This window comes from Aulonocara sp. 'chitande type north' Nkhata Bay, linkage group LG22 (genome assembly GCF_057382095.1).
Source record: "Aulonocara sp. 'chitande type north' Nkhata Bay isolate Kocher_YH1m ecotype deep benthic linkage group LG22, A_spYH_male_GT1.1, whole genome shotgun sequence".
Classification (NCBI taxonomy): Eukaryota; Metazoa; Chordata; class Actinopteri; order Cichliformes; family Cichlidae; genus Aulonocara; species Aulonocara sp. 'chitande type north' Nkhata Bay.
In genome coordinates, this window is record NC_141364.1 from 22,782,112 (window position 1) to 22,805,617 (window position 23,506).

The window sequence follows — 23,506 nt, forward strand, 5'->3', positions numbered from 1 at the left end:
CTTCGGTGTATTTCAGAAGATTGCGTATCTACAGTGCCTCTTCACGACTTAATTTGTACTCTCAGATCTGATTGGGTGTCAGGCTGTGGCACCTAACCGCTCGGATAATTGCAATAGTGCTCCTGGAAATTACCCCCCCCCCCCCCCCCCCCCCACACACACACACACACAACGCAACACCACCACCACCTCCACTATGTAGTTTGAGATGATGTACTTATATGTGCGGCCACAAGAGAGCGCCATTAGCCATTCAATTTTGAATTTAACTGGACTGTGCGTGCTTAACTCGGTTTAACTCGCTTCCCTGCCCAATTACCCTGTCTCATAGAGCTTCACCAGCTGCTACAGTAACTGGAAGACAAGGTGTGGCACAGCAAGTCCGAACCCGATCTCTTCATGGGTGACAAACAGTTTCTGATGATCAGCTTTGAAAACAAGACCTCCCTTAAAGCCCTCATTAAAGCCCTCTGATTACTTTTTGCAAATAATATACAACACTGTCATCGTGTCACTCGTCAAACAGATACCAGGGGATGCCTTTGTTCAAACAGTGAATCTTTAATAGCACAAATATACAATACAATCAGCAGACCCCCCCTCCTCCACTTTACGATCATGTTGCACAGATGACGACTCAGAATCAAGTATTTACAGTTTTATGGCACAGACTTCAAGCAGTGTTGGGTGTGGCTGATGCGTAAGGAAGAGGGGTTGGATATATACGTTGCGACTCATGGAGGCGAAAGGAGGGCAGAGGCGTGGTGTTCGTTTGGTGTAGGACGTAAGTGACGGACATGTAGAGGTCAGAATGTCAGCGCTGGCGGGACAGCAGTGAGCGAGACGAGAGGGATGGCAGCATCACCACAGTGATGGGTCATATCTGGAGACACGGAGAAAGAGAGAGACAGAGAGGTGTAAAGATCGAGATACAAATACAACGACAGAAAAGTTGCGCCTTTAAACGCATACCTTGACTGTGGAAGCGTGTCTGTGCTTTCCTTCAGCAGCAGCTCTGAGACCAGTGTGTCCAGAATCTCAGGACTGGATCTCTTCCCATACCTGGAGCAGAGCGAGATGGAAAGAAGGAATTAAAAAGGGCGAGCTTAAAAATGAATAACAATAAATATAAATTTCTTTGTCCAATTACGAGCGAACAACTCTAAGTCATATCTCGCTGTGTCCTTGAGTCATATGTCCAGTCATGAGCTGAGAGAAATCTGTGCAGAATCAGACCCAGCAGGCTCAGATAGGAGTTCCATCGCAGGTGGTCACATTTGCCTGAAAAGATAAGACGTGACGGCGCATTTGTCCCTCTGGGTGGCTTAACGCCTGCAGAGGTATCCAGCCCACTGACAGCTGAAAGCCAAGAACAGCGGGTGACTTGCCACTGCACGGTGACAGTCTGGACTTTCTTTTCTTTTTCTTTCTTTCTTCCTTCCTTTCTTAAAAAAAAAATCAGTGGTAAATGGGCAGCAGGCGATATCTGCTCTGTCACAAGAGAGAACGAATAATCTACAAGACCTGCAAGGTTCAGATAACTCCAACAAGTAAAATTCCACCGGACTGCCAGCTTATAGCCTCCTGGCTTTGAATGACATGACAAGCACTGTCAGAAAAACTCAGTTTCCTTACTGATCAGTTTGACCAGTTGGAAGATACCAGAGAAATAGAAGGAAAAAAAAGACGTGTTATTGCCTTTACCCGTGTAACTTATGGCATTTCAGCCCAGGGTATAACAACGTTTTGAGATAAAATGAAATAGTCCCACTAAAATAGATTTATTAAAAATTATTTTATAAAAAATAAAAGAACAGTGGGGGCAGCATTTGAAGAGGAAAGAAATAATGAGTAAACAATAAGTACTCTGTTATGTTCAATTCTATTCTATTGGGAGGTTTAATTAGTCCGCCCACCTCTGTCTTGTAATGAGGTTGATGTAATGTCTCAGGGCTGAGTAGTACTTGGCCAGCTCCCCCGGGGGGGCGTCCTCCCCGGGGTTCTCTGGTTTCACCGGGTATGCCTCCGTCAAGGCGCCCAAGCAGACCAGCGCCCACAGCAGGAACCCCAGAGTCCCCAGCCAGCTTACCAAGTTAGGATGCATCTGGCAGAGTGAAGTACAGAACAGTTAATTAACATCAGTGGACACCTGTTATGCTGTGCTGTAAATTTCTTGGATTTGTCATTTATTCTGGATAAATTTCTTTCTGAAAACAAACAAAGCATTTTTTTTATTTATTTTTTTTACTGCAAACAAGGTTAGTATTCCAGAAACCAGGACTTTCATGGCATACCCAGTAGATACGCATTAGAAGTGCTACGGAGAGACTTTAAAAAGCTGAAATAATATCATGTCAACCTAATATTTACATACTTACTTTCCCCAAGGGTTAGAGCGAGATCTGCGCGCTGTCCTGTGGCGTCTCCTTTTCTCTTCTGAGCGCTTGGTGCGCGCGGCGGTTTATATGTGTGCGCCAGACGCGTTGCAGAAAAGCGCGTCAGAGCAGCGCTATCTTTGCCTTTCTTCGCGTGAACGTCACCGCTGATGCTGTCATTAGCGCGAGTGTTTTTTTATATTGAGTATTTGAAGCTCTTCCCATTAGTTTAATAGATGCAAAATAACAACGGAAAGTAGAAACAGAGTGCGTTAATAACAAGCAGTTTTAGGGATGGTTTTTCCAGACTTTAGCCAACCCTGGTGATACGATGGTATTTTATAATCCAAACCAATTAAGACAAGTCATGTCTATGAAGGAGCATAACATAATTATTGCTACAGGATAATTAAATTCTAAAAGGTCCACAGCAAGTGCACAGTTACGCATCTAATGGACAATTTTCCTATTGGAAATATGCTTGGATTATCTTGACTTGTTATTAATGTAACAATATTTTTATTGCACACACACACACACACACACACACACACACACACAGAGCTGCATTTAAACACACACTGTCACACAGACAGGCTGATACACACGTCAGCTCCTCTGTGGAGGAAGAAGGTAAACAATTTCACAATCAAGTAGTGATTCTTCTACATAATGAGATCAATAATCCCATTTGAAGTCACAAAAGAGTGGCAGTAATGCAACACTGTGGGCGAACTTCAAATGATTCCTCTATAGAAGGCCTCCTCACGAAAGAAACTCCTGTGACGGCGCCCTCGGCTGATCTGGAATAAAAAGACCTCAAACCGACTCACATGTGCATGAGCGCCATTTGACTGAATCAGTCCACTAATTTCATTTTGCCGTTATTCCCTCAGATGAAATGAGACTGTGACTCTCAACGTGAACAAAAGCCCTAAATGTGAATGTCACGACACGTCAGCCAAAGAAGAGCCCAATCTCCAAGGAACCCACTTAATAAGAAAACCCAAATAGCACTTCAAATGAATCTGTATCACCGAGTGCTTCATTTACCTCCCATTCATAATCCTTTTGTATACCAGCCCGCAGCCGTATAATCTGTCAAAATCAGTATTCTTCAGCAGTGCTGCTTTTTTAAGTTGCGCAGAGGATGCGTTAAGAGGTTTTTGTGTAACACAGGATGCTAAGAGGGGAGATGAGGGCTGGGGCACAAGTGAGAGAGTGTGGAGCACAGAGTCATGACCAAATCGTCATGATCGCAGGCAGGAATGAGAACTTTCAGTCCTCCTCAGGGGATGCGTGCGCGCAAAGAGAGCACTTCATCAGGTATAACAACGTTTTCAAGGAAACAGCTTGCACGTATACGTAGGTGTCTGACTTGTGTGAGTGGAGCAGATGTCTAAAGCACTCCGACAAAGTTGAGAGGTCAAATAGTGTCTGCTTGATTAAAAAGGCGGGGGGTGGACTTTTAAGTTTTTGACCCGATAATGGCACTAGATAAAACGTTAAAGGAACTAAAACATCTCACCGCTAATGGTGGCACTAAAGGAAAAAGCCAGGGCATCACCTTGATAGAGATTAGTCATCTAGGATCCGTGCATGCCTGTGAAAAAGTTTGCTGATCCATCCAGCAGGTGTTTAGAAAGTGTACAGCTCCGAAGAGAAAACGCAGGCTTCCTGGCGATGCTTACAGATGAAGTCATGGGATCACTCATCCACTGGGAAACATGACTGTGTGATCATGAATTCACTGGATGCAATGTTGTTGAGATCTTTCAGTTTGCACCAAAGTGAATTAGAGCCAATCAGTACATTTCCATACAAAGATGTGGAGCATTCAGCATTTGCTCCTGTACTATATTGTACTTTTAGAGGTCTCTGGGGTCATACCATGTGAGGTACTGCAGTTGTACCCTGGACAGGGTGTAGTTATTTGTATGGTTTAGTTTTTACAGAGAGAAGTCTTGGTCTTCAGGTGACATTTTTCTATTTTATTCTCTTATTTCTTAATGAGGTACATGGGCTTCCATTAGTTTAGCTTTTTGATTAATTCAGAACAGGATTGGCATTTTGTAAAGCATTTCTTAGTCTTGTTTGGCCCTTAGAAAGGTACATGTAGTTACCTTTAGGTCCAATCAGGGGGGAATATTCATGTGGATTGTTCCTCTAGGGACAGAAATTAACTTTTAGTGTGGCTTATATTTTTGAGAGCATTAAACAGCAACTCAAAAATATTCCTATGCAGGCCTAAAATTTGAACCCAAAGAACTTCCTTTGAGGCAGTGGATGAATCCCAAACTAAATATGCCTGTCAGACAGTGGATTAGGAGACACGCGCAGACAAATCGGTGTCTTTAGGGATACCTTTGAGCTTTTGAAACAGCACGCATCCTTGCCAGCAAGAGTCAAAGAGCCTTTAGACATATAGAAAGAGAAGCTCGGTAGATAAACTCAGGGAAAATATAACAAGTGGCGAATAGCACACCACTACATGAAGTCCCCCTCTGCTGCTTGATTGAAAGCTGGATGGAAATGCAATGCAGTTTAAGTGAATCAGAGACATTAATTGTGAGAAAACTCTGCAGTGCAATTCACACTGGACAGGTTTGATGGGTGTAAAAGGGTGCTATTGTAAATCACTGTCAAAAGTATTTATTAATACACAGGTGAAAATAGTCCCCAGCAAATGCACTTAGTCCTGCTTGAACTTTTCTTCTAGATATCCATTTAAAAAAACAAAAGGGCTATGTCTTTAATTCATTATTTAAAGACTATTTTTTTTAACAGTAAGAACAATATATAACACCACCAGCCTTATCATTTTACATCTAAGGTGAGACAGGGGATCAAAAATAATCAGCTAACAAGTATGCAATTAGGAGACATTTTGCCAGTGACATCTTTGCTTATTTGCGGCTTCTTTCTTACTGCACATACAGAGGATTAGTCTGTGCTTGGGGTTATAACAGTCTCATCCAGTGTTCTGTTCATTAAATATTTACATCATGATCTATAATTAAAAAAGCTCTGACAACCAGGTCAGATATTGGAGGAAATCTGGTGAATTTCTGTACATCACAAAAGAGGAAAAGGAAGAGGACGAGGGCACCGTTCTTCAAACTCAGGGGGAGAAAAATGGTTAAGTGACAGGGCTAAGAGAGTTCAGGGGAAATGTGATCATTCTTTTATGTTAGCATCAGCACTAATAATATCAGTGCTATTAGAAAGATGGCTACCAATCAGCCTAATACAGTCCCAGTTATGCTGGCTAATTAGACAAATTAAAAAAATACCTGCAATTAAGTTAACAATGATGTATCAATGCAGCACCTTTAAGGTAACCGCTGCAGAAAATAATTTAATGAAGAGCTGGCATTATCAGAAATCGGCTCTGTGGAGACCGACTCCTTCAGAGAGCAAGCTGTTTAAATGCAAATTTGTTTTCTCCTCCTCTCATCAGCCTCCTGGTTTGTACAATAAGTTCTCTCCCGGGATTTGTAGAGATGAAAAGGCTCGCAATTTTCGGCTGCTCTGAATGACACTTTTCAAATTTACAGTGTGTACGAGCGCACGAGGAAACAGAGACAAGCAGGCTATGTGCGTCGTCTCTGTCAGGCAGTTGCATGCAAACAGGCCAAATCCCATTGCAGCTTTGTGCTTTCTTTGGCTATAACGGCATTTTTACACACAACTCTGACATCTAAATTGCTGCTTTTGACTACACTATTGTGCAATGGTGACTTGTGGTAAGCAAGCACTACTATTACTTAGATAGGGCACGGCAGCTCCCGGTTTAGCTGCAAACTGAAGGTGATTTGAGCGCCATTGCAGAGGATTGTGGTTTGTCATCGATTAAATAAACCAAGGCACTGGATTAGCGACTTTAACAAAGTCTGATTGTTGCTTATATAGCTCTGCTTCATCATAATAACAATTGACTTACATTAGGTGACATTTAAGTTAACAATAGTTTTACAGAAAGATTTCTGCTGAACAAATTTCATAGAAGCATATCCACAAATGGTTCTTCTTTGTCTTGGCTTTGACATTAACTGACAGTCTTTGTAGGCAATTATGCAACATCTCAAAGAAACCTAAGCTTCTCCTCTACTTTCAGATCACAGAAAATACAATACTGACAACCCTCATAGAGGAAACATTAATTTCTTCTTCTGTTTATTCATTTCTTCTTCTCCTTATTAAACACCCACTGCTTTAAGAGTCAAACTGCTTTCACTCATTTTAATTTACCTGTCTTAACCTTGTCTGTCAGCGCTCCTTGCTGTCTCCTCTGATCTGTGTGAGTATGCGTCTGTATCTGTATGGGTGTTTGCAAGTGTGTCTCATCTGCTTCTGGGGTGAAAGCAGCACCAGTGTCATGTCAAGAGAAGCATCATATAAGGTCTTTTGAGAGACAGATGAACAGAAGGTCACGCTAGCAAGCTGTGACAGGTTGGTTCGGCTCAGGTGTGCAGGTGGGAGTCCTGAGCTTTTATATTAGGAAACCTGATGAAACCTGTAACACGTCAAAGGGCCCTAAACTTTAGTTTAATAAATGTTACGACCTGTGTAAGACCACGGCAGTCTGTGTGCGTCACTGTTATGTCTGCTGTCACATTGAATTGAATTTATCTGAGTCATTTTGGCGAGGTTTTAATTTTTTTTTGAGTGGCAGAGTGACAAAAAATAACCTTAAACAACAATTAAAATTGATTCTTTTAATTCTTTTAAAACGTATGTATTTAAACACAAGACACACAATCAAATGAATGACGTCACAATTTCCAAATCATAACTATTTAACATATTAGTATGTCTACTGAATACATTGACAGTACTTATCCATCCATTTATTATACTGTAGCTGTAAATATATGTTAAAATATTTTACCAACTTATTAGATACCATATAGAAGACGCCTGGTAATAGTGTGTAAACAATGCATTAGTAGGCAAAGCATCAAGAGAATGTGCTGCATTCATGACATTCACATTCACTGTGAATCAGCCACTGACTATGCCCCGATACTTATTTTGTACATTAAAAGCATCTGCAGATTTAATGTTATTATTAGGGTAGCATAATGCATGGTTAGGCTACTGTGAATACAGATGTTCACACTAAAACAGTGGGAATTTTTTTTACAACAAGTGCAATATTATAAGTAAAACTGCTTATAAAGATGTTTGAGTTTAAGTGCTGTTTCTTGCATAATTTATTTACTTAGGATTAATGATACAAAATAGTACTGCACTTTAAGAGGCTTAAAATTGGGCTAAGTCTTAAGACAAGGGAGATATTATTCTCATCTAGGCTAAATGTTTTGACCTCTTATAATGGCAAATGCGTAATGTGCTTTAAAATGAACTGCTGCGGGAAACATGCTTGTTTCCTTTGTTGCTTCTTAAATAGGAAGATCCCACAGCTGTCTATTAAATGTAAATCCATGTAAAGCTAGGCTGGTTAGCTTAGCTTAGTCTCTGTTCAAAGGCAGCAAATCCACTAAAGCTCACTAATTAACCCATTATATCTCATTTATTTAATTAAAGAGTGTTTTACTGTATATGCAGAGTTTGAGCTGAGCACAAACACACAAGCACAGGCCCACAGAGAGGGTCACAGCACTTGTTGTTAGCCAGTGTACAGCTAATGTTTAACATAGTTGTTACATTGGTTGTTTAAGATGATTACAAATGGCCAAAAAGGGTGGATTCACACCAATAACAAGGTCAAGAAACATTTTACAAGAGAAAATACAATCACTAGTAATTCATCAGCGTGTCAGATAGGTGTTTTCCAGTCTTCCTAGTTTTTATGCTAAGCTAATTAGCTGATGCAAGGCAACCCTATACTTAACTGAGAGATCTGAGGATAAATGGGACATTTCCCAAAATTGAAATGTATTCTCTGCGTACTATCTTTAAAATTAAGACTAGATTCAATCATCTGACACAGATTTTAGATTTGTGATCGTTAATTGCATGCTAATATATGCTGTCTTTCATGTTTTTATTTTTTGATATTTTGTTGTTTTGTGTTTTCTTATTGTACTATGAAATTTCATGCTGTAATTTTATGTACTGTTGTAAATATGTATTTGGTTTTTGGACCAAATTGTTGTACATTACCTGATGGTTTATTAAATTTATTATTGTTTTTGTCTGACCTGCCAGGGAGTACAGACAAAAAGTAGGTTTTTGGTTTTCTCGCATATTTACTTTACGCTGTCCCTTTAAAATAAATAAATTCATATATATAGGCATCAGTTAAGTTGTCAAAATCTGCTGCTAGGCTTTTAACATGCAGCAAAAGGAGTAACTACATTACATCAGTCCATGCAGGCCAGTTAACTGTTAGTTTTAGAATTGATTTCAAGATTTTACTGCTGCTTTTATTAAGTGCTACAGGTTCAGACTCCAGCCTATATCTGTGAGATGCTGACATAAACCTGCACTGGTCCCAACTAAAAGTCTTGGAGCATTTGAAGTTCAGGCCCCACAGATGTGGAATATTCTGGAGGCAGATCTTAGGTGGGCAAACTCTGTAACCTCTTTCAAATCTGAACTTTAAAAATGCATATTTGTTGCTTTTATTATTATTAGGCGCTTTGTAACTTTTATTTACTTTTATTAAGTGCTATATAAACACAAACAGTGTAAAGTCAATGGATTTTCTTTTTGTGCGTGTATAATTTACCTGACTTTAAGAGAAAAAAGAGCTACAGTTTTGTGGAAACTCTCAATCAAGAGAAAGGACAAGAGTGAGTCTACAGCGAACCTTAGGCTCTGTCCTGCCTTGACAGCTATAATTTTAGATATTTTATATTCTGGGCCTCCTGTTACTTTACATTGTTACTGAAAAACAAATTGTGGAAACCCTACTGTCCTTTATCATTGACTTATAGCTTTCATGGTATCCTAGCATTTATAAGTGCCTCATTGCTAGGTTGAATCAACAACAGCAACACTAGTAACACTAATTCGTCTCTATCACTGGCGACTTTGTGTATTTGTTTAAACTCATATGAACTCCATCAGTGTTCATATATTTATGAATGAGTGTGTGGGTGTGTGTAGCTGCTTGTGTGTAAACACGTGCTAGCCAAACAATCATTAGTTATACAATACCTTTGACTCTGTTATCACAGTGTCTTACGAAAAAGCAAAATCCATTTCTCTCACCTCACTCGCCACCCCCCTCCCGAGTCTGTCGACACAGGAGGAGATCGAAGCACAGCATCTATGAAGTCAATTTCCCACTGTTTCTACCACAAAAGAGAGGAAACACACACATCAATGCCTTAGATTCATGAAATTCTGATTTTTTTTTTCATTCCTCTTACACATTACTCTGTTTTCTTCAAGTAAGAACAGAAAAAAGCTCTTCAGATTCTTTTGGTAATCAGGAGAGGATTCATGGAAAAAGACTGGCCTGCCACACTGAAAGTCTTGGGTTGAAGATGTTAGAAAATAATTTAGTAATCAGATTATTAATGAATAACTAAAATGGTAAACTAGGGAACTATAGATCTCACTACATATCCATAAACATAATATCATACTAATAATACTGTATGTTTGTGTAGTAGTAGGTCTACATTAAATTGGACTCTCACATTATGGGACATTCCAACCATTAGATTTGGTGAGAGTAAATTGTCACATGCTAGATAAGGAGGACCATTATGTTAATCATTTACTCATGAATGATATATTATTTATTATATAAATATATTTAATATGTAATTGAACAATGTAAATCTTGTTTGTGCATTGTGGATGCAAAAGTGGAACAAGTGAAAATCATTTCCATGCTCTGTATTGGAAGTGAACTGCACTGTACCTTTTAAATAAATAAACAAACTGAAATTGAAATACTTATGTTATGATTTAGCATTTTTCTCTTCAGTTTTGGGCAGCACAATGGTGTGGTGGTTAGCCTCAAAGCCAGAAGGCCAGTATAGTTACAAAACCATAAACTGTGTGTGAAAGGTAGAAGTAACCCCTGGTCTGTAACATGAAGCCACTTTGAAAAAGCTTTAAACCTGCATTTTTACTAATGGCCAGCAGGGGGCAACTCTTCTGTTACAAAAATCCTGGTTATGTGGAAGTCTATGAGAAAATCACCTTACTGCTCATTTGATTTGTGTTCAGTAAGTATCTCATAATGAGTTTATAGTTCCAATCACTAGTTTAAAATCTTCCACAACATGATGTGATATTCATTGAGTAAATGTAAAGTAAAACAGGTAATAAAGCAGGTCATTCGTGCCAGCATGCTAATTACTAGTATGATTGCTAAGATGCTAATGTATAGGTGTGCCCTTACATCCTGCAGTTTCTCAGCCAGATCTTGACAGTATTTGTTTCTTTTATTACCTCTGGTCACCTCTGGTTTTTCTGAAAGTCAACACAGGAAGAGCCAAGACGCAACCTTGGATATACACATGCATTCATTCAATTTATTGTTTATGTCAAAAAGCCATGATTTTAGCTAATAAATAGCAGTACACATAGGCTGTCTTCCTCCTTTCATCCTCAACTGATTGTGGCAGATGGCTGGCCTTCCTAAGCCTGGTTCTGCCAGAGATTTCTTTCCTGCTAAAAGTGCAGGTCATGCACTTTCTATGCAGCAAGTTAAATAAGAAATATCCATTGCAATAATTTGAAAACATGCCACATTAATTAATTTTCCCAAATATTTTGCACGGTACTGTTTTACACCCTTTGTAAAGTGGTTATAATAGACTCTCTCTGAGTTCTTAGCATCATTTTGGGAATTCTCTTCAAAATTGTATCCCTAGATTCTAACTTAGCATGTAAGTGTTTTTTTTTAATGATGTGTCAGAACCTATCTGTTGTGTTTCTCTGTGCCTCTGCATGAATATTTTTTACCCCTCTGTCTGTGGGGAAATTGCAGGAAGAGTTCTTTACCTCCAGTTAATTCAGTCTTTGTTTACGATAACTGTCACACGGGTAATTAAGTGTCTTCTTGCGCAGTAATTGCCAATTTAATCTTCCATTCTTGTCTCTTGATTTGTTGCGTCGAATCTGTCAGTCAAGCAGGGCGTGGTTTCCATGGGGATGAGTCAAGTGTAGTAGTCATTCCCCTCAACAGGTTTCTGAACTAAATTACCTGTGGCCTCCTTAACGAGGTTGCTATGGAAAGGCAATTACACTAAATAGTAATCGTGCCAGACTAATTCGTCAGGCCTTTACCTCTTAAATTAATAGGTTTTTCACCTCTTGCTCTGCCTCACCCCATCCCACTCTGCGATAAGCAAACACTGTAAATAGGTAAAGTTTTTCTAAGAATGCTTGATTCTCTTCTAAGTAGCAAAGGAGAAACACGATTAATATTTTGAAGTGTGTAAACAGCTGTGCATGCTTTATTTAGCCTGATACCATGGGCATTGTTTACTCTGAATCTGAAGTTTCAGCTTTGAGATTTCAGATTCCTCTTGGTTCCTTTTTAAACACTCGCCCGCTGAGACCCAGGTGCATCCATGTCGTCCTTCGAGCACAGACCAACATTCTTTCCCCCATGACCACCTGCTCAGCTCACTAACTCGCACAAACACATGCCAAGTTCCCTCAGGTAATGCCAACATTACAACACAGGTGACTTGAAATTCACTGGGCACCGCCAATGTGGATGCTGATCCAGTTTGACTTGCGATCATCAGAGTAGGAACATCTGTGTGGGAGTAAATCCTCATTTGGAGCCTCATTAATTGTGTTTCTAGGTTGAAGACGTTTGAAAGTGGGCTGTCAGTGAAGAATACATGACCCGCTTCTATCGTCATTCACTGGATGGATTAAATCAACTCTCATCATTCCTGATCTACCGTGAGGAATGGGATTAATCAATCGGAGACAGTACATCTATCTGCAAATTAAAAACTGCGCTCATCAGTGAGCACGTAGCGCCGTGATTCTGCTGTTATTTTAGTGATGTGTTGAGTGGGTGGCTTCTTCGCAACAAGAAAACGTCAGTCATAAATGGCTCACATGCGTAAACTGACCAGTTTTATAACTAAATGTTAGAGTGACTATTCATTGCCATAAGATTTTTAGGAATTAAACTTTAAGGACGACTAGTTCATAGAAAATATATTTCTGGAAGTGGAAAACATTCAATATAACTTCCAATCTTCCCAGAACTGAACATCCCAGGAAATTCACCCCAAGGGCCAACCATGCAACGCTCAGAAAAATTGTAAAAGAAAATCCAAGTGCTCGAGCTCAGACTCTACAGCTCTCAATTAGATGCTAACATTTGTGACAATAATCTTTGGCCTTTGTGTCACTTTGGAGAAAACCAAACACACCTACTGTCAGCACGGTGGTGGAGGGAAGATGACTTTGGCTTGTTTTGCAGCCACGGGACCTTGGCAGCTTGTTATCCCTGAGTTGACCATGAACTCCTCTGTATACTAAAAAGGCCATAGCTAAAGAAAATGGACAATGATCCCAAGTACAGCTGCAAATCTACAACAGAATGAATGGGGGGGGGAAAAGTCAAGCTCCTGCAGTAGTCCAGTAAAAAGTTCAGGTCTGAACCTGAGTGAAATGCATTGGACCTTGAAAGAGCTATGTATATACAAATGTCCATAAACCTCCTTGAGCTGAAGCAACATTGTAAGGCACAATTTAAGAGAGCAATCAAGACACACAGAAAACAATGACCTTAAATTCTTCAAACAAAGAAGAACCACCCATGAGAAAACTTTCTTTTTCACATGACTATAAAATGGCTATAGATGTGAATGTGAGCAAGAATGGTCGTAACCCTCAACTTGTTGGCCCTGTGATAGATCAGCGACCTGTCCAGGGTGCATCCTTCCTTTCCTCTTATGACAGCTGGCATAGGTTTTAGGCCCCCATGACCCTGAATAGGAAAACTGGAAGAAGATAGACGGGTGGAAAAGTTTAGGAAAAAAGATAGCTGGTGAACAGGTTCCAAATCTTAGAAAAATGTTATGATGGTGATTGAGTAAAACTCAAAATGATAGCTGAGCAGGTTTTAATTTAGTCTTGTATTTTTCATCTTTGGTTTGCTGTTACAAATGTCTTCAGTCTCTCATTCGTGTAGATGATGAGTGGCTCTTGAGAAAGCTGCCAGGGCTGCTTGATTATGGAAAAAACAAAACAAAACTTAATAGCACTTATTTTGCCCACTGCTGAGATCACAGTTGTTTAATACAATTACACACAGACTTTAGGAAAATTGTAGTCTTATATACTTTAAAAAGGTTGACCTTTGGATTAATTTGAGTTTAAATAACTTTAATAATAATTCAACTGAAGATGACTAAATAAATAATTTAGTCATTCAGGGCGATCGTGGCTCAAGAGTTCGTCTTGTAATCGGAAGGTTGCCGGTTCGAGCCCCGGCTCGGACCGTCTCGGTCATTGTGTGCAAGGCACTTCACCTACCGTCTACTGGTGATGGCCAGAGGGGCTGATATGGCAGCCTCGCTTCTGTCAGTCTGCCCCAGGGGAGCTGTGGCTACAACTGTAGCTTGCCTCCACCAGTGTGAGAGTGAATGAATAGTGGAATTGTAAAGCGCTTTGAGGGTCTCGAAAAGCGCTATATAAATGCAATCCATTATTATACATCATATCTTAATTTTTACCATCATAGTCACACTTGTGAGTTTCAGCAGAGACGCCAAATAAAGAGGACCGTGGTTTATGCATCATGGCAGCACAAACAGCATTATAAAACAGACAACATCTACTTGATAAAGCATTGTTTCGTCTTCTTAAAAGTTCACAAAAACAGTGTGTCAAAATCTGGATCATCGTAATAATGTTGCCAGTGGTTCCCCCACTCAGCTCTTTGACTGAACCGATATACTGTATTGTCAGTAATTGTTCAGTTGCATGGTGGGATTTAGTCACAGCTTTTGCTGACAGCTGATTATATCACTTTGTCACGACACTGACAAAGACATACTTTTCAGTGAAAGCTGAAATGATTTCACTTTGAACCAAGCTGCTTGTTCTTCAACTCTGAAAAAGGCATACCTTTGCAGTCCAATGACATTTTTTTAACCTTAGTCTTGCTTCTGCACACATGGTAGATTTTAAATCAAACAATCAACATGTGATGTGCAGATTTTCAAAGTTTCAGATTTTTAATTCAGGGGGTTTAACAAAAGTAGTGCATCAACTGATTGTAAATTACAGCCATAGCATATGCAGAGAAATGAGGGTGTGACTGTATGCAGATAGTATGCACAGTGCAGGCTGCAAACATAGCCTGTGGATTCCTTAATCTAAATATAGCAGTAAGCGGTTTACACATTCACCTAATAAGCGGGAAATCTCTGGTTCGATCCCAAGGGGAGACACAAATCCCTTTGGGGTTACATCAGGAAGGCCAACCTACGGTAAAAAATCTGCCGAATCAAACATGCGAGCTACCCCTGTGGCGACCTCTTGTGAATAAGACTGCAGCTTAAAGTAGCTTTCTACAGGACTATACTGTGTGCACAGATGCAGCCAAATACTGCAAAACTGGAACACCATGTCAAAGTGCAAATGGATAATGACCCAAAGAATACTGCAAGAGCAACCGAAGAGTTTCACAATGCACAGAAATGGGATATTCTTCAATGACTAAGCCAGTCATCCAATCTGAGCCCAACAGAGTGTGTTTTATAGTTTCTGAAGACCAAACTCAAAGCACATACACCCAAAAGCAGCAACAGAAGGTCACTGAGCATCTCATGCAAGAAAAAGAGCATTTGATGATCTCCATGGGTTCTAGACTTCAGGCAGTCACTGACTGCGCAGGATTTTCACAGAAGTATTAAAAATAACCTATTTCAAATTATGCTGGTTTTGTTAGGGTCCCTGGGTCGTCGACCCAGTGTTTTGTGTTCTTGGTTCTTTGATTTTGTTATTTCATTATATTCTAGCTTTGCTTTATGGGTTTTAGGATTATTCTTAGTTTAGGTTCTCTGGGTGGGGTTTGGTTAGAGTTTTAGTGTTCTGGTTTTCTGTCTGTGTTCCATAGTTGCTGTCTCCCCTGTCTGCAGTATCCCCACGTCCAGTCAGTGTCTGTGTCTGCCCTGGTCCCACGTCTCTGTTCCCTTTGTTATAGTGCTTGCCTGTGAGTCTGTGTTATGTTTCCTGTTTTACTTTGAAAGTCCATGTCTCTTGTTAATGTGTCTGGTTTTGCTTCCCCTTGTCTCGTTAGGCCTGATTTGCCCCAGCTGTGTTTCCCTCCTGTTGCCCATTCCCTGATTGCTCCCTCTATGTATTTAAGCCCTGTGTTTCAGTTTGTCAGTGTCATGATCTACTCGTATCTTGCTGTGTGTGCTGTCTGCGTAGGTGTATTTTGTAGTCTCAGTTTTGTTACACTTTTGAGTTCAGCATTAAAGCTGTGCTGAACGTTTGTCTCCGGAGTCTGCACTTTGGGTCCTTTTCCTGCCTGCATACAGTCGTTTCATAACAGGTTTATCTAATTACGCCTCTGTAAATGGGGGATAGTGTATAAAAATGGCTGTAATTCTTACAATGCTTACTCACTGCCTGCAATCCGCATTTCGCCACACCCCCATTTAGTTATACAGCTGTAATTCTTAATCAGTCAATGCAGGACTTTTGTTAAACCCTTGAATTAAAGCTTTTTTCTTTTATCTAAAATCTCCCAAAAATGACAACAATTTCAGCATTGTCCAAATATGTATGTATTGAGTATTTCATATTCATTATCCTATGGATACACACAAACCGATGTTGTATTTTATTGTTTGTTGGTCCCTCTCTTACAGAGAGCAAACCTTGATGCTTTAGCTGATGTTTGGTTGGTCTTTAATGCCGAGCAGCTCTGCTGAGGGCTTTCTTGATCTAAAAAAAAATACAGCAGAGAGTATGGAAATCATGTATGGAAGGAGGTGTCATTGCAAAATATATGCAAAATTATGGAGTAATCAGTCCACTGCATAAAGTTTGAATCTTTTTTACACACTGTACTATAATCAAAAGAAAGACATATATTTTTGTGTCCACACAGCTGTACTCCAAATCGAGATAACCACACACAGTCTTTACTCTACACTTTTCACTTTTCATGAACAAATCGCAGCACTGCAGGTTTCTTCATTTCAACACTGACACTCCACTGCACTTTGCTGCCCTCCTATGTGCTTTAATGGAACTAACAGTACATACAGTTGAATGCATCCAAAAACACCCTAGCAAAGGCTGGATCACCAAATCCCTCACTCTATAATTCAAAGAGCCTGAGATTTTAAAAAAAAGGGCTTTAATGGTCTTAGTGCTTATAGGGTGTTGGTGTTAAACCATACATGTGTAAAAACGGATCTCTACTTTTGCTTCCCTTGGAAGAAAGACAAAAAGGTTATATGCAGTTATAGTCTTACCTGAGCCACTGATTTCCAAAGCTAGGTAACCATCAATCAAGGAGCTGAACCCTGTCAGCCCACCCATGGCAGCATAAGGGACATCCCTGCCCACAGGCTGACCGCGTGCCTGCCTCTCCAGTTTTGTCTCAACCTGCCAAGAAGATAGAGCAAACACAATAAAGTTTTATTTGAAATTATGCAGAGTAATAGAAATCTAGATCTAGCATCTGCTTCTTTAACAAGAAGAAAACATGTTTGATGTTTGAGTTGTCTTACCAGAGTCTGGTGTTCAGAGCTGGGCTGGCCACACCCACAGGTGTAGGGACTCTGGAATCCAGAACAAGAACTGCCTGATAAAAAAGTCAGCAGAACAAGAGTCCACATAGGTGCTGGAGTTCACACTGAGTGGAGTAAACCTGTAATACAGTTTTAAAATGTAGTGATTTCAGACTCACAAGACTTGCACAAGTGGCCTGCTGCTTCACTGTGATGTTGAGGTAAGTGTTTACACCTGCAGCGCACAGGGTTTGGTCCAAGCCGAGGAACGTACTCGTAGGCAGGGCAGCAGCATCCCTTGACTCTGCATGGTAAGGCCAGGGGTCGCTCAGAGGGAACCACTTCCCAGTCTGTTTTATGTTGCTTGTACCTGGATTACATTTCATTACTGAGCATGTGCAAGAGAGAAGGATGTCTGAGTGTGTGAGTTATAAAGTAATGTGTTACCTATGTGCACAGAAGCACTGTGTTTCTGGGCCAATCAGCTTACAGTCAATACCCCCAGGCACTCCATAGCTCACATATAACCGGTTTTTAAGTCGCTGAGAAAACATCTTCTTCCTGTATTCCTCATATTGCTCTGGAGTGAAGAGCTTTTCTCCATCATCATCACCCACAATCCTTCAGAAGACGAACCACCAATAGGAATAATATTACATACAGTTAAATCTATTTATATTCCTTGTTTTCCTATAATACGAGCTTATCTAAGTGTAATAGCATAGTCGCTATGTTAACTTTGGCAAAAGCTGTCACGTGACGGTGACTGAAAACCCAAAACCATCAGTCAAAAGACACTCGCCAAACAAACCTTCTGTATTCCCAGTAGTCATCAACTGCTTTTAAAGCGGATTGATCGAGATCTATTTTCTCCATGTTGTTAGAGGGTTTAACTTGTAGCTGTAGCTCGCTCCTTGCACAGTAGCTACTCTTTGTGTTTACAACCAGTTTTAAAATTGCCATGGAGATGGTTTTAGACTTCCCTCTAATGGGCGCAGGGTGAACTACACACACGCGCACACAAAGCAATGACGGATTTGTGGCTTGCTATCGTCGTGAACGTTACAATATGCCGTATGATTTCTTTTTTACGTTATAAACTCATTGTTACTTAAAGGTTTCCCCTTAAATAATACTCGTAGATAAACGAAAGTAATTCAATAAAATATTTGGTTAGAGGCGATACACCACGATAAGTAGGGTATGAATACATTTCCCATAATTCAATAGCACTGACGCATGCACGAGACGTCCAGTGGAACCATGACATTCAGCGCAGTTGCATGCTTGGAATTTAGCTGCCGACTTTTGCATACAGAGACCTCGTCGGTTTTTCGAGGCTGTGTCGGAAGGCGGCGGAATGACTTTGAGCCGGAAAAGACACCTTCACTCGAAGTTCGGTAGCTAACTTTTCGTTAACGGAAACAAAGGGAGGGTGCCGTTCACAACACAGCAACAACAGCCCTGGGTTGCCAAACAACAAGCATCATTCAGTGTCAGCCACCGGTAGCCGCTGGAGCTCACAGTCGCCTCGTCACTGCCTATCTGCAGCCTGCAAATTTCCGCTTCAGTTCAAGTTAGTTTCCCAGATAACACGGTAGGTTGAAATGTGTGTTTTTTGAAAGGTTTTGGGACACGAAAAAGGTTTACCTTCCCTTTTCGCTGTTGACTGTATGGTTTCAGTGCTGGCGAGCAGAAATGTCGAGCTAACGTGAAATATCGACAGAGTTGGAAACCGCTTCAGTGACTGTTAAGTAGTTAAAAACAAATGTCCCGAAATGCCTATCAGAAACGAAGCACACGTGTGGTTTGGATTCGTTTTCAGTGCTGGGTTGGATAATCTACTTTAAACATGTTTATTTTATATTCTGCTAGGTGATAAACAGGTTCAGTAAGTTCTGTATTTTGTTTTTTTGTAAAACCCAAGCACTGTTGACAGTTCGGTATTGCGCACCTGTCGCCCAATTGAACCATTCGCTGACCCTGCCAGTTGTTTGCCTGTGCAGATGACATGCGACAGCTGTTGTGGTCAATATTTAACTTCTGGGATAGATGTGAATGGCTGGTAAGGAGTCCGATAAGCCATGCGCCCGATTAGGCACGCTGTGTTAAACAGTCCTCTAACCAGGTGGAAGATTATTTGTCTGAAACGTTTGTGTTTCCATGAAATTATGGTCCGGTCATGACAAGAGTCTCACTTCCTGACTTACTTATACCGTTACTTTAAGAATTTCTTCCTAGTTGAGTTTGTATTTGCTGATAACTGGTTTTGCCCAGGTCACAGAAAGGACATGTTTGCGTGTATGAGAAGCATCACTTAACAGATTGTGTTACTCATCTTTTCATAATTTATCTGCTCAATCACCATCTCCTCTCCAGCCTCACAAAAAGAAGTGACACTCCCTCACCCAAGAGATTTTTCAGAAAATGAACCTGGTGACAAAGTTGTGAAAGCTGAGAAATTGTCTAATGTGCTTTGACTGTGCACAGTGCGCTTGCAGATTATTTGTCACTATTGTGCCCATTGTGGGATTGGGGTATGAATGCCCTCTGTCTGTTTCTCTCTCCCCTATTTGGAGCTGCAAAGTAGGTACGGTGAAATCTAAACTAGTAATCAGGTTTCTGGGCTAAGAGGGCTGAAAGAGATTTGTAGCTTAGTGTTTGTAACCAAAAGCAGTAAAAGGGGGAAAATGTCACTAGTAACAACAAGGTATTTCAGGAAACCTTGCTATTAATGATAAGATAGATGTGATAATTCACATGAGGTTGTGCTTTCATTAACTCACCCAGAAATACTCATTCTGTGTTTAAAAACATTGTGAGCCCTTACAAATTTAGAGGATGAACAAAAATGAGACTGCAATGGGTTTAAGCTTTTTTTCTTTTAATCATGACATTGCAGCACTGCAAAAAAAAAAAAAAAAAAATCCATCTCATCCATTTTCTTCTGCTCATCCTTATTAGGGTCGTGGGGGGCTGGAGGCTATTCCAGCTACCATAGGGCATGAGATGGTGTACACCCTGGGGAGGTCGCCAGTCTGAAGCAAGGCTAACACACAGAGAGAGAGAGAGAATCAGTCACACTCACATTAACACCTGTGTATAATTTAGAATCACAAGTTAACCTTATCTCACTAACTGCATGTCTTTGGATTGTGGGAGGGAGTTTTGCTGCAGTGTTTAAAGTAATTGTTTTGTCAGATTTTTCATTGCATCCCTAATGTAAGCATGTTTTTCCTTCTATATTAATGTTGTTATTTCTGTCTGTTGTCTTCTTTTTCTTGTTCTTGTTTGTTTTTAAAGCATTTTCAGCCATGTCTGCTGATCCCCTGCCTAAAAACCCAGTCTGCATTGGTGATTTGGTCTCACACATCTTGCAACCCAAGCACCTTTCCAAACACCCCTGAGTGCCGATGTCTGTGGCTACACTTCTTGGCTTCTGCTGTTACTCCAGACTTCTTCATATCCCCTCACGATGAGCAGGATGTGCAGCAGACTTTGACAGCTTTGACCTCTGTTTGACTAAGGACAGCAGGATTTGTTTCCTGCAGGAACTGCTACGTTGTCAAGCTGATTGTTTAAAAATTCAAAGAACTCAAGACCTTCAGCCTCAGACCGGGCATTCATAGCCACCTTTCCCCTTCACCACAGTACCATGCTGGCTGCACTACTGCGTAGGAACATGTCTCAGAAGCTGAGTATGCTACTCCTGGCATTTGGCCTGGCATGGGGACTTATGCTGCTGAGGTACACTGTGCAGCAGCCTCGCCATCAGAGCAGTGCAGAGTTGCGTGAGAAGATACTGGAGCTAAGCCGGCGATATGTCAAAGTGCTGACAGAAGAGAACCAGAATGCACCAGGTGGGCCACAAGGAACCTCCATGGCAGGATATGGTAAGAATTTAGAAAAATTCAGAAGTGGTGCAATATTACCATACTTTTTAAATGGAAAGTATGATGATATTGCACCATATTTTACTAATACCTACATGACAAGTGTGTCTCATAGTTGCAAGAAAAGCAGCCTCAAGGACTGATTTTTTTCCCCCTTCTGTCTTTTTCTCTGTACTTTACTCAAATAGCTGACCTGAAGAGGACTATAGCTGTGTTACTGGATGACATTCTGACACGGCTTGTAAAACTGGAGGGGAAAATTGAACTGGTGGTCAATTCCTCCTCTACAAACAGCTCCCACACAGCAGGGGGCCTGCTTGCATCTGCTCCTGTAGCCCTGCAGAAACCTGTGAAGCAGCAGGAGAAACCTGGAAGTCACCCAGGGACATATCGCCTTCATCCACACATACCTAATAGGGCCCGACCACATTAAGAAGGCCAAATATTATATCTTTTTGTTAAATAAGCACACCAAGTTTTACATCTTTCATTGCTAATGAAGCAACATCAGATAAATAAAGAGCTGCAGGGATTCTTATGGATGCCCAGAAGCTTAAGTTATGGAATGTGTCTCAGAAATATTCATCCAACTCAGAAGAAAGAGGACCTCTTTAGTCTCTCAATGCTGATATTTATTTCATTTTTTTGTACCAATACTTCCAGCACATCTTTTTCTTGTTTTGTATTTCCATTGCTGAAACTATTATGCCTATTTTTTCAAATGTAAGGTGACTGTTTAAGTATATGCCAAAAGCAGATGCTTGAAACTGTTCCTGAATTCTAAATGCTTAATCATAAAACCAGCTTAAAATGCTCCCATCGCCAACAAGTTACAGTACTACTTCAACATATCAAAATGCTGTACATGTATGATAGCTTAGAATACAGTTTTAGTTTTTTGCTGCCACGATTGCTAAGAACTAAAGAACTTGAAGATTCTTCCTTTAGCTTACAGCTAATGAGGTTTTAAGGCAAAATTAACTAGGTAGTTTTCTTGTAACAAAAAATCCAAAGAATATTATTTGCACTCCATGTGAAGGCAATATAAATGTGTATGTGCTGTTGCTGTGAGACGTATGGAGAATATCATGGGATGATGCCTATTTGCCGCTGTAAATGCGTGCGAGTGTGTGTGCTTGCTCTGTCTCACTTCAAATCCAGTAGCTCAAAGAGACTGAATGTATATGCAGTGAGTTTTTAGCCCACTAATGCTGTTAGGATAAGTGACTCACTGCTTACACATATTCATGGTGCACTGTGATTATAGAAACCTTTTAAAATTAAATCATCTGCATTGGACCTGTGCTCTTAGCATAGTTAACACTGGTTTGTCCACCAAGAAAGAAAAACTTGTTGGTCGTTATATTGGATTTGCAACATTTTTATCAACATTTCTTCCTTTTTTTTGGCAGGAGGGGGATTATACAAAACACAGCATGAGTGGCAGAATAAAAGTGAGGAAAAATAGGGCAGTTAAAGCAGCTTTGTTTCAGCTTAACAGTATGTGGCGATCACAGGACTAAATAATCGAGTAGTGGCGTGGCCTTAATTTGCTACATGATGCAATGAAGTAAAAATGATAAGGTGGTGACCTGATGGGAGATGTCTTTACTCACACAACCCTATTTTCCAAAAAAACAAAAAAAACCCAAACTGTAAAATAACTGATTTAAAAATAAAATAAATTTAAGCAGTAGCAGCATGCTTCCCAGAAAGCCTAGTCCAACACTAAAAGAAAAATGCAGTTTAGTCCAGTACTAGGTATAATGCATGTCTGGGAATCTTTATTTAAATACAACAAAAAGAGCACTACTATTTGTTCATGTTTTTATTGAGAAGTAGAATAAAAACTTCACCATCTTCCAATGTGTATGAAGAAGGAAAGAAGACACAACTCCAGGAGCATAATGTAGAAAACAACTTTGTTGCTAACCCGTGGACTTTATTTTATGACCTCAAGCTAAAGTGTCACACTGCAGGAATAAAGTTGCTTAATATTTAACTGCAGCTGGACGTTTGTCTTTTTTGTAACTTGTATTTGGTGGAGCTTTTTTTTTTTTTTCTTTTTTAGGAAATGGGGTTGTAAAGTGTGATTTAGACTTCTGCGGAAAATCTGGCACAACTGACTTTGCAACCGGGAGCTCCTAATACCTACACCGCAACCTTTGTCGCCATTGAAGTCGTTGACCTGTAGTTACGTTTGTCGTGAGGAGTACGTCAGGTTATACAGAAGGTTCCGGCGTAAGGTTAAAATGGGGTTCCGATTATGGTGTACATCTGACGCGGAAGTGTAATTCACCTGCAAATTAACATCATGATTTAAAAAAAAGATCAGTAAGTTTTTGTCCTGTCCTCTGACATAAAGAGAAGCACAGCACTGAAATACAAAGCAGGTCCTTCTTGAACATTTAAATGTTTTTTTTAAAATCATGTTTCTTCACGTGACTGTAGCCTCTACTCTGCCTCCAACGATCTTAACTCTCACTCTCTACAATGAGAAATTTTGCTCTCCTTGACAATAAATTAATTTATCCTGTGTGGCAGCGTTGCTTTGTACTACAACATCTTAATGTTTCTCCGC

The 23,506-nt window shown here is 40.3% G+C and overlaps 3 protein-coding genes across 8 annotated transcripts; 1 reads left to right on the plus strand and 2 right to left on the minus strand.

Annotated features, from left to right (window-relative positions):
- Window positions 1–544: 544 nt before the first annotated feature.
- On the minus strand, window positions 545–2,538 carry npy (neuropeptide Y). Its single transcript, XM_086280185.1, has 4 exons — window positions 2,379–2,538; window positions 1,917–2,104; window positions 973–1,062; window positions 545–883 (listed from the first exon to the last, which is right to left on the minus strand). Exons 2-4 carry the CDS (start codon window positions 2,102–2,104, stop codon window positions 862–864), a joined length of 300 nt encoding a protein of 99 aa, XP_086136311.1. The 5' UTR covers window positions 2,379–2,538; the 3' UTR covers window positions 545–861.
- A 12,370-nt stretch (window positions 2,539–14,908) lies between these two features.
- On the minus strand, window positions 14,909–18,464 carry fam221a (family with sequence similarity 221 member A). 2 transcript variants are annotated; one of them, XM_086280467.1, is made up of 6 exons: window positions 18,270–18,464; window positions 17,480–17,653; window positions 17,212–17,402; window positions 17,033–17,106; window positions 16,775–16,907; window positions 14,909–16,238 (listed from the first exon to the last, which is right to left on the minus strand). In XM_086280467.1, exons 1-6 carry the CDS (start codon window positions 18,344–18,346, stop codon window positions 16,135–16,137), a joined length of 753 nt encoding a protein of 250 aa, XP_086136593.1. In that variant the 5' UTR covers window positions 18,347–18,464; the 3' UTR covers window positions 14,909–16,134. The 2 variants fall into 2 exon arrangements, with proteins under 2 accessions (XP_086136593.1, XP_086136592.1); XM_086280466.1 differs by lacking the exon at window positions 18,270–18,464 and adding an exon at window positions 17,844–18,221 and having other exon boundaries at window positions 16,039–16,238.
- On the plus strand, window positions 18,265–23,442 carry ccdc126 (coiled-coil domain containing 126). Of its 5 annotated transcripts, none has more exons than XM_086280470.1 (4): window positions 18,265–18,629; window positions 19,997–20,075; window positions 20,336–20,925; window positions 21,114–23,442. In XM_086280470.1, the coding sequence occupies exons 3-4, from the start codon at window positions 20,688–20,690 to the stop codon at window positions 21,356–21,358; spliced, it is 483 nt and encodes a 160-aa protein (XP_086136596.1). In that variant the 5' UTR covers window positions 18,265–18,629; window positions 19,997–20,075; window positions 20,336–20,687; the 3' UTR covers window positions 21,359–23,442. The 5 variants fall into 5 exon arrangements, with proteins under 5 accessions (XP_086136596.1, XP_086136598.1, XP_086136594.1 ...); XM_086280472.1 differs by having other exon boundaries at window positions 18,265–18,608; XM_086280468.1 differs by lacking the exon at window positions 19,997–20,075.
- The last annotated feature ends 64 nt before the right edge of the window (window positions 23,443–23,506 follow it).